The sequence below is a fragment of the Nannobrachium achirus genome, assembly GCF_963921795.1.
Source record: "Nannobrachium achirus genome assembly, chromosome: 9".
NCBI classification, from domain to species: domain Eukaryota; kingdom Metazoa; phylum Chordata; class Actinopteri; order Myctophiformes; family Myctophidae; genus Nannobrachium; species Nannobrachium achirus.
This window is the reverse complement of record NC_137818.1, coordinates 53,949,030-53,960,200: the sequence shown is the minus strand read 5'-3', so window position 1 is coordinate 53,960,200 and position 11,171 is coordinate 53,949,030. Positions and strand designations below refer to the sequence as shown.

At 43.9% G+C, this 11,171-nt stretch overlaps 1 protein-coding gene across 1 annotated transcript; it reads right to left on the bottom strand.

Moving 5' to 3' along the window:
- Positions 1-822: 822 nt before the first annotated feature.
- On the bottom strand, positions 823-10,789 carry LOC308291173 (dual specificity protein phosphatase 7-like). Its single transcript, XM_080733126.1, has 3 exons — positions 9,852-10,789; positions 6,399-6,851; positions 823-1,468 (listed from the first exon to the last, which is right to left on the bottom strand). Exons 1-3 carry the CDS (start codon positions 10,390-10,392, stop codon positions 1,146-1,148), a joined length of 1,317 nt encoding a protein of 438 aa, XP_080589252.1. The 5' UTR covers positions 10,393-10,789; the 3' UTR covers positions 823-1,145.
- Positions 10,790-11,171: the final 382 nt, after the last annotated feature.

Sequence of the window (11,171 nt, the reverse complement as noted above, 5' to 3'; positions counted from 1 at the left end):
AAAAGGGGTGTGCGCATACCATCAAAAAGAAAACAAAAAAATTGTAAACCTTTATTGATCCCAGGCTGTAAATTCTGTTTCAGTGAGCCGGTGGTTGCTTAGAATCAGCGGTTCCCAAACTTTTTAGCTCAATACCCAAAAGAGAAATTAGACGCTTACCCCGGGACCCGAACTAGTGAAAAAAGCCGATCCGCAACCCGTCGCTTCTTCTCGCCAAGGCTATTTTCACTACTTCTAAATTATATTTGTTTTTAATTTCCTGAATTTCTTACATTATATTTGTTTGTTTGTTTGTTTTAAAACTAAATAAAAAATAAAAAATGTATCCGTGACCCACAAATGGGTCCCGAGACATTGTTTTGGGAAACGTTGGCTTAGATGGTCATGATGACTGCACAAGGGGGAGCTGTTAGGAGTTATGGGTCTCTGCTCAGGGAGACTGGGACACATAGACCGGGTAGACCCCAGTTTACTGAACCAGGGACACTGGGACACACGGAGTGGGACCTCTGTACCCACTCAGCTATGGCTGCCTAGAGATCAACATGGAGGCTTTGGCTGACTGACTCACTGCCTGATGCTGCGTTCACACTAGCAGCAAAAAAAGCGACAGGCTGCTACGAGCCATTTCAATGGAAGCCATGATACCCTCCAAAAAACCAACTTATTGCGTGATGAGCTACAGAAACTACAAAAAACGTTTAAACTGGCTTCAACTTTTTTTCCTGTGCTCCAATGAAGCATCAATGAATCCCATTTTTGTTTCACCATTTAATTCAAACCCCCCTTCTCTTTCTCCACACGATTTCTGCTTCTAATGCCATCAGGCAGGTCCCTGTTCTTTATGTTTTCGATTACCGGTATTTGTTGTTTATCCGCTTGTGGCTCTCACACACAGACGCACGCTAGATGACATCAACGAGCATGTAGAGCAAAAACCCTCAACCGCAACTCGGCGACAGTGAAGCGGGCCGCTCGTGGTCGATTCGTAGCTTTTGTTTCTGCTTAGTATGAAAACAGCAGCAGTCGGCCTGCCAGCCAGCCAACCAGCCAGCCTGCCTGTCTGCCCAGCAGGGCATCTCGACACAGGCTACGGAATGCAACAGAGAGAGAGAGAGGGGTCAAAGTCTGGGTCCGCCCTCTCGTCATGTGGACTCCAGCGTGTCCAACTGGAAGACGTTGTGATTGGTCGGCGTGGTGAAGAAGAGCTTCTCGTTGGTGGAACTCGTCGTCGCCGTGGAGTTGCGGTTGTCGCAGGGACTGTGCAGCGTCCTCTCGAAGTCCAGGAGCTGGCCCATGAAGTTGAAGTTGGGCGAGATGTTGGACTTCTTCCTCTTGACGAAGTCGTAGGCGTCGTTCAGGGACAGGTCCAGCCTCTGCATCAGGTAGGCCACGGTGACCGTCACCGAGCGGCTGATGCCCGCCAGGCAGTGGACCAGGATGCCGCACTGCTTGGACCGCGCCTCGTCTGCAAGAAGAAACAACGATATCGATAATATTATATTGATGCATATGGGTTCAATCACATGGTTTTATTCAATCGTTTTGAAATGTTTTGAAAAACGTACAATTTCTTTTATATTATTGCCACGATAGGGTTTTATCTTTATCTTCACTAGGGCTGTCACGATTATGACATTTTACATGACGATTAATAAGTGTCACTCAAATAATTGCGATTAACGATTTCATTGTGTATTTGTCGTTGACAATTACATTCCTGTTTTAGCGTTTAGCCTTTGAAGTTGCACATGACTTTATACTTGAAAAAAAAAAAACATTGATAGTGGAAATAGCCGTTCTACAAGCTCACAACGCATCACATTGCGACGCGTTGTGAGCTTGTAGATCTGCTATTTCCACTACTTTTTGAAAGTGTTTGTAACTATATTAACATTTCTCAACATGGAAACGATTATGCAAAATAATTGTGATTACCTCAAATAATTGCGATTAGACGATTATGTAATAATTGTGACAGCCCTAACAACAGCTGCTGGAATATATCGATATTATATTAATTATTATGGGTTCAATAAACTGGTTTTAATCAATCGTTTTGAAATGTTTTGAAAATGCACAATTTATTTTATATAATTGCCACAATAGGGTTTTATCTTTAACTTCACAATATTGATATCGAGGTAAATATTGAGGTATGATGGTCATTCAAACTTACACAAGGAAGTCAGATCATCACATCAACAGATAATCAGTACAGTAAACGTGTCCACATCTTATTTAGGATTTTTATTATGTTATTTTTGCATGGTACTGTGTTTATTTTTCTGTCATTTAATTTGTGCTTTGAGTACAAAAGGACCCCAGTGCAAACATGAAACCATTGTGCCTTCTTGGTTGGTTTAAATCCTTTTAGTAGATCTGAACTGTTCTAATAAAGTATCCATTCAATCAATCAATACCCACTCTTAACACAATTAGTGCCTCTTAATCTGAAGGTTGCTTGGTGCCTCGGTGCCACGCGGTTTCCTCCATAGGCCGCCGCTATTATTTTGAAGGGCTGGAAGGGGGTTGTTTTTGTTTTTTTGGATTATCACTTGACGGCAACGATTACGTCATCTAGTCACATGACAGTGTGGGACAAGAAGAGGCAAGATGGCTGCGCCCTGCCTTGTGCCTTGTTTACATTTAGATCTGCTGCAAAATGTCTCAAAATGGCTATTTTGTTTAAATGAAGTTTCTTTATGGGCCTCTCCATTGACTTAACATTGAGGAGCTTCACTTCGCGTGCACGCCCAACGTGCGTTGTAAACAAATCGCCGACATTACCGATGCGAGCGGGACCGGAGCGACATTAAGTAAGTAATAATATCTTTACTGTATATACAGTAAGATTCACAGTCCTCACCGTCAACGGCGCCATGGTATTAACCCTTTCAATGACGGTGAGGACTGTCAACGGCGGCGAAAAAGTTAAGTCTTAACTCATTTAGCCTTTAGGATTGTGACGACCACACACATACATTCATAGTAGTCAAATGATACTCTTTGACTCCATGAGTACAAGTGCAGATTACCATGCATGAATCTCCTAGTTTCTGGTACTTTATTATTGATACTCATGCTTTACTGCAGGGGTCTTCAACAGGGGGTCCGGGACCCCTAGGGGGTCCTCAGAGTCACTACAGGGGGGCCGCCAAATCCTTGTGTGATAGGATAATTCCTTTAAATGAACACCTGAACCCTCGCATCCCTATTCTGAGGAGAACTTTAGCCCAAAATAGCAGATCTACAAGCTCTCAACACCTCGCGCTGCGAGGCGTTGAGAGCTTGTAGATCGGCTATTTTGGGCAAATAGGTTTGGTGTAGAGCTAAAAAAAAGAGCAGACCATGTACATAGTGAAAGGTCAAGTTAGGTAACGACAATTTAAGTGGTTAAAAGTCTGAAGAAAAAAACCCCACATCAACACAAATCTAACAGACTGATGACAGTGCTGTCAAACAAGTTTATGAAGCTATCTATGAAATCGATGAAAATGTGTATGTATCACACATTTATACAATATGTAGAGGGGGTCCCTGTTTCATGTCTCTCTCAGCTAAGGGGTCCTTGGCCTGAAAACGTTGAAGACCCCTGCTTTACTGCCGTATTATTATTTTTTTACTCCTGGTTGTATACTTTTCCTGTACTGTGTTGCACACAACTGTCAATCTATCCACACACACCAATTTCATCTCGATTAAGAGCACGCCTCACATCCTCTTTTTAAACTTGTTTACAGATATTATCATCAAACTGAGAGTGTCAAGGAGCTAACGCCCTGCCTCGCCACAATCAGGATATCGTCGTCGTCGGGTGGAAACCTTGTATGTCCAAAACTCTTCGTTTTGCATTTATCATTTTAAAAACGATCTAAACTAGTGAAAACAGCCGATCTACAAGCACACAACGCCTCGCACCGCGAGGCGTTGTGTGCTTGTAGATCTGCTGTTTTCACTACCTTTGTGCGACGGCCTTGTATGATGAAGCAGGGCTTTGCTTAGCGAAAAAACATACAAATTTGAAACTTGGAGATACGAGGTTTCTGCCCGACAGTGACGACATGTGTGCACCGTAACTCATGACCTGGTGATCAAACAGCCATGCTTCCTTCCTCCTTCTACCACTCTAAACCCTGTGAATGGAACACCGCCAACCACACACGCACGTGCACACACACACACACACACACACACACACACACACACACACACACACACACACACACACACACACACACACACACACACACACACACACACACACACACACACACAGTCACACACACACACACACACACACACACACACACACACACACACACACACACACACACACACACACACACAGTCACACACACACACACACACACAGTCACACACCCACACACCCCTGTGGTTTCAAGTGGTGGCGTGAGAACTGAAAATGGGTTACCTTTAGCGAAAGTACGATTCAGAGTTAGTTGTTCTGTGCCAGCATTGTAAATGTGATTATGCTGGTGCCATCGTTGGCACAGGGGAGGGTGATTACTGGCACGCTGGCATAAGAGCGAGAGAGAGGCTTTTTATTTTAAAATAAAACATGTAAGTCAGTCAAAAGCCGTTGGAAATATAAATTTTTGAAGTGGAGTCATAATTAAAGTTAATGTTGATATGCACACTGACTGTCAAGAAAATGAAATATGGCACTTCATGTCAGAAAGGTTGCCGGCATTCAGTGATTTATTGTGTACTAACTCGTCCTTTGAGTATCTGCGATAACCACTTCAGACTAGAAGGCCGATGCATACTTCACTTTTAGAGCCAAATTTATTTCGGTTCGGTTCGGGGAGTCCCAAAATCTCAACAGCACCGAACACTTGAATTAATGACGGCACCTTTGAACGTCATATTGTAGTTTAGACAGAGCCCAATCAAAATAAAGTTGTCTCTATAAGTGGAGTATACATCTAGGGCTGTCACGATTATGACATTTTACATGACGATTAATTGTCCCTCAAATAATTGCAATTAACGATTTAATTGTGTTTTTGTCGTTGACAGTTACATTTCTGTTTGGCTTGTAGGCTTTGAAGTTGCACATGGCAGATATGACACATAACCTACAAAGAAATGAAGGACATATTTGACAACTTTACACTTTAAAAAGAACATTGATAGTGGAAATAGCCGATCTACAAGCTCACAACATGTCGCATCGCGTGTCGCGTTGTGAGCTTGTAGATCGGCTATTTCCACAATGTTTTTTAAATGTTTGAATATATATAAACATTTTTCAACATGTAAATGATTATGACGATTATCACAAAATAATTGCGATTATGTCAAATAATTGCAATCAGACGATTATGTCATAATTGTGACAGCCCCATATGCATCGGCCTAATTGAGTGCGATAAACGGTGTGAAGTAGGTCAGATCAGTGGCACTCCAGTAATATCTATAAATCCTCAAATCTCCATATATGGAGATCCCTGGGTGTTATCAAGGAGATGTCATTGTACTGACTTCATAGACCGGCATCCAAGTACCATGACAATGGATGCTGCACTAAGTGCAATGGTATTGCATAACAGGGGCATGGATTCCAATGGCAAATGTACGTGTATAAAAAAAGATCTGTCTGTAAGATTTGTTTTGGGGCTTTATGCCTTTATTGATAGGACAGTAGACTGACAGGAAATGGGGTGAGAGACAGGGAGTGACATGCAGCAAAGGTCGTCCGGATCGGGAATCGAACCGGCGACGCCGTCAGGCATCAATGCCTATGCGGCAATGCCTATATGCGCCTGGACCAAAAGCTCCCTATTGTGCAAACTTATATTTATGCATATTTAGTTGTTGAAATTCTGTTGGTGCAGATAACCAATGGGTGTTTGTTTAAAACCGGGAAAGCATCTGTATCAATTAAGGTTTTTTGCATTGGCTATTGAAAAACAGCAGATATACACGCTCGGGTTTTAATGGGTCTTAGATATACAAGATCTGCTATTTTTGAAAAATCTTGATTTCTTTTGCAGGTCTTTGAATATCTCTTTTTAAAAGCGAACATTTGTAACTCAAATATTTGCTTCTGGGTGGTCCCAACATATTTTGAGATGGGGGTCCGTGCTCCGTGGCCAAATACATGTAATTTTGGGGTCCTTGACATGAAAAGGTTTGAGAACCACTGATTTAGAAGAAGGATTTAGAAGGACATTTATGAAATCGGGTCAAAAATATTCAAAGACTTGCACAGACGTTCACGATTTTTTTTAAATAGCACATCTACAAGCTCGCAGCGCTTGAGCTTGTATAGCTGCTATTTTTTAATAGTTAAAGCATAAAATAATGGTTAAAGTCAAATCTAAAGTGACACAGATTTTGCGTGTCAGGCCTAAAAATGGATGAACACTCACCAATGAAAGAGATGGCCTCCGGGAAGAACTGAGACAGGTTCTGGCTCCAGTGGTCCGAGATGGGGATCTGCTTGTACCTGAAGTGTCCGTCGTGCTCGAACATGTTGGGCAGGTTGGGCGTGACGTTCAGGATGTACTGGATGTTGTGCCGGGACAGGACGTCCAGGTTGGCCGAGTCCTTGGCACAGCCCAGGTACAGGTAGGGGATGATCTGGACGGGGAAGGCGGGCTGGTTGCCCAGGCAGCCGGGCAGCGGGCTCTCCTCCGACTCCGTGGCGCTAGTGCTGCTGCAGGGCTCGCGGTCCTCCGACGACTCGCCGTCGGAACAGTCGGAGCTGATCCGGAGGTTCCCCAGACCCATGACGGACAGCGGCGGGGACGAGCCCGGGAAGGAGCCGCCGTGCAGAGCCTCGCAGTGTTCCGGATATTCCGCCTGGAACTTGAGAAATCCCCCTGGAAACGAGAGGCAAATCGGACAGTTAGGGATGGGGTGATTATTGTTACCAAGAAAATTGCGATTTGCGATGTTATCGCGATAAAATATCCCTAACATCCATGATCCTGGGCAGAACATTTGCCAAAAAATAGCAGATCAGCTATTTTTTAGCAAAGAGATTTGGTAGAGACAGAGAGTGAAAAAAAGACCACATCAAGTACGTATATCAAACATATAATTTTCCAAATGTCTGTCTGTCTGTCTGAGTGTCTGTCTGTCTGAGTGAGTGTCTGTCACAGCGTTTCTCCTCAGTGGCTGGAGCAATTGATCTGAAATCGCATCACCATTAGCATATGAACACACCTGACATAACTGTGAAGCCCGTTTGTCACTTTCACAAATCATATGCTGTATATTAGCATTTCTATGGTGTATCTATATCTATTCTGCATCTAGCTTGAGGCATATCTATTCTGCATCTAGCATGAGGCAACATGTTTAACCAGCTCTGTGTGTGTGTGTGTGTGTGTGTGTGTGTGTGTGTGTGTGTGTGTGTGTGTGTGTGTGTGTGTGTGTGTGTGTGTGTGTGTGTGTGGGCGGGCGGGCGGGCGGGGGGGGGGGGGTCGGTTGTCTGGCCCTGTTACAGATTTTGTCCAAAAATCATGCAGATCGGTACACAGTATCTCTGTAGCCATTAAACGAAACGGGTATTTCTTACATTGATGCTCCTACATATTATCATGCAAGCACCAGTTAAAGTTACTTTTCCGCGATAAAATATCCCTAACATCCATGATCCTGGGGCAGAACATTTGCCAAAAAATAGCAGATCAGCTATTTTTTAGCAAAGAGATTTGGTAGAGACAGAGAGTGAAAAAAAGACCACATCAAGTACGTATATCAAACATATAATTTTCCAAATGTCTGTCTGTCTGTCTGTCTGTCTGTCTGTCTGTCTGAGTGTCTGTCTGTCTGTCTGTCTGTCTGAGTGAGTGTCTGTCACAGCGTTTCTCCTCAGTGGCTGGAGCAATTGATCTGAAATCGCATCACCATTAGCATATGAACACACCTGACATAACTGTGAAGCCCGTTTGTCACTTTCACAAATCATATGCTGTATATTAGCATTTCTATGGTGTATCTATATCTATTCTGCATCTAGCTTGAGGCATATCTATTCTGCATCTAGCATGAGGCAACATGTTTAACCAGCTCTGTGTGTGTGTGTGTGTGTGTGTGTGTGTGTGTGTGTGTGTGTGTGTGTGTGTGTGTGTGTGTGTGGGCGGGCGGGCGGGCGGGGGGGGGGGGGGGGGGGGGGGGGGTCGGTTGTCTGGCCCTGTTACAGATTTTGTCCAAAAATCATGCAGATCGGTACACAGTATCTCTGTAGCCATTAAACGAAACGGGTATTTCTACATTGATGCTCCTACATATTATCATGCAAGCACCAGTTAAAGTTACTTTCCATCCTCATATACTGTGTGCACAGTGCACATCCCATAACCCACACACTGCACATCATTCAGAGCTCATATCTTTGAACGGGTAAGGGCTAGTTATTATTATAAGTATGTTTTACCAATAGAGGGTTTAAATGGTACCGGATACGCAGCTCTGCAATAAAAGGTGAATGATCCCAGTGCATGACGGAGGACGATATCACGATGAATGAAATCTCCACGATATGATTATCGTGAATCTTTTTTATCACGATAAACGATAATATTGCATATCGTCCATCCCGACGGTCAGTTAAACACATGAGACCCTAACGTCCCTGTACTGTAGGCACCAACATTCTGCGAAAATAGACGATCTATCTCATAACATGACGTGTTGTGAGCTTGTAGATTGGCTATTTTCGGCAAAGAAGTTTGGTGTAGAAGCAAATACTAGCCCTGGTCATCTAAATATTGGGGTGTGTGTTATTGTTCCGACACGCATTACCACAACGTTGTGTTTGTCCGAACCTCAGTAAAACTATGTCTGAACTAACCTTATTCCTAAACGTAACCTAAGTAAAACTATGGCTATAAAACGCAAACTTATTCCTAAACATAACCTCAGTAAAACTATGCCAAACCCCATTTCACAGAAGTAGAAACTTTATCTCCACTACTTGTCACTTCATGGATTGAAGCTACTTGAGGCCTAAACAATACTCAGTAATTAAGACAGGAGCTGATAATCGGCAAGCGACACCAAGTGGTTCGTGTTTCCCCAAAACCAGACCATTTGTGAAGTGCATGCCTGGTCCTGTTGGAGCAAAAACATGGTGCAGCCATTTGGAACTTTAATTAAGAATCTCAGTGACAATTCAGACACCCAAAATGTACTACTCTGAAATGCTGCTAAGAAATGTTATAACAAGACTCTCCTTAACATACGAATCTATAGTAATGTAAACTAGTTACAATTATATTAATAAACTTCAAAAGTAGACAAATATAGCCTAGACAGTAAATAAATAAATAAACCTCTTCCCATTATAAAAGCCAGTTGTATTTGTGATAATTACGTCATTATAAGCAAAACAAATACAAAATAAATAAACTAATAACACTTTGCAAGCTTGTAACCTACATCTTTTATTTTATTTTATTTTGACAGGTGACCATACTTGAGTAAACAACTCCTCATCATCATTCACACGTCTTTTTGATGTTCTACTCCGAAAATAGCAGAACTATACAAGCTCACAAAGCTATCACGTTCTGAGCTTGTAGATCTGCTTTCGAACTATAGCCTACAACAGTAGTTCATCAAAGTGGATTCCAAGGGCTATGTTAGTTTCCTTTGGGGGGATCTAAACTCTAAATGGACCCCACACAAGTCTGTAACTCTGACAGTGTACAAATGGAACCAAATGAACCCGTTTGTACACTGTCAGAGTTAAGGGGAGACCTTCCTTGAGATTTCAAAGTTTGAGAAACACCCGGCCCATAAAACTTATAAAATAAAAGTTCTCTACAGGAGTTATAATGTATGGCTACTTTTTATAGCTATATAATATTCACCTTCCAGGTAATACGCTTGGCAGCCGTCCTCCCACAGCTTGTGGAGCAGCAGCCCCAGCACCGAGCCCCCCGACGACCGTCCGGTCCCGGTGGTCCCCGTGGCGGTGGTCCCTCCTCCTGCACTCCCGGCAGCAGGGGCACTAGAAGCAGCGCCGCCGCCGCTCCAGTCCGCTCCCGGTCCGCTGGACTCGTCGTAGAGCAGCACGGCGTCGCCGCGGCCGCACTGCCGCACGAAGCGCTCCTTGTCCGCGTGGCTGGAGATGCACGTCCGCACGGGGATGTTGCCCTTCCTGAAGCGGCGCAGCATGAGGCCCGGCACGGCCACGTTGATGGCCGTCTCGACGTGGGACGCCTCGTATAGCTCGTGCGGCCGCACGTCCAGCACGAGCACGCCCGGACCCCCCGAGCCTCCGACTCCGAGACCCCCGTTGGTTCGGGAGTCCGGCGGCGGCGGCGACTCCAAGCTCCGCTGCAGCCATTCCACGCTCTTCCAACACGGCTTCGTACTGTTCGGCGTCGTCACAACATTGTCGTTCGACATGTTTCGCTCGAACTCAGTAATAACATGTTATAAGACTTTTTCCGACATGGTTTTTCGAATAAGTCACGAGGATACCAATGTTGTACAGTTAAAAAAAACTAAACAAATCGCCCCCCAAACTAACGTATGCCCACACACGCCGCTTAACTAGTTTTCATATCGACGCGCACTAACGTCGGATGTTTGTTTTTACTACAACACATCGCGGCTCCTTCGGGTTTTCTTCTCCAGCGGAGAAAAGATTTCCTCCTCTTCATCTTTCCGCTTCCATTAAACAACGAGCAAAAGTCGTAATGTCTCGCCAGACTAGACCAGACGCGCCGCTGGACATTTATTACGCGTTCGTTCGTCTATAAAAATGTCAAGTTAAACAATGTCTAAACAACAACAATTTTAGTTCAACTTCTCTCTCTCTCTACTCGCTCGTCTGTGTGCGCGCGCACTCACTCACTGCGGGCACGCTCTCGTTCATTCCGACGCATGAAGGGTTTCTCTTTTTCTTTTTATCGTTCCAGTTGACAGTAGGCCTACTAGAACGAGGGAGGGAGGGGTTTATGTTCCTTGTGATTTAAAGACATACACAGTAGTGCAGTGATTCTCGACCTTTCTCATTCAAAGAATCCTTTCTGAGGTTCCGAAAGGAGCTAAGTTTTGATATGCATTAGGTTATTGTTTACATCAGTGTTTCTTAAAATGTTTACATTTCAACAAGGTCTCCCCTTAACTCTGATAGTGTACAAATGGAACCAAATTTGGTTCCATAATCATTTGTACACTAT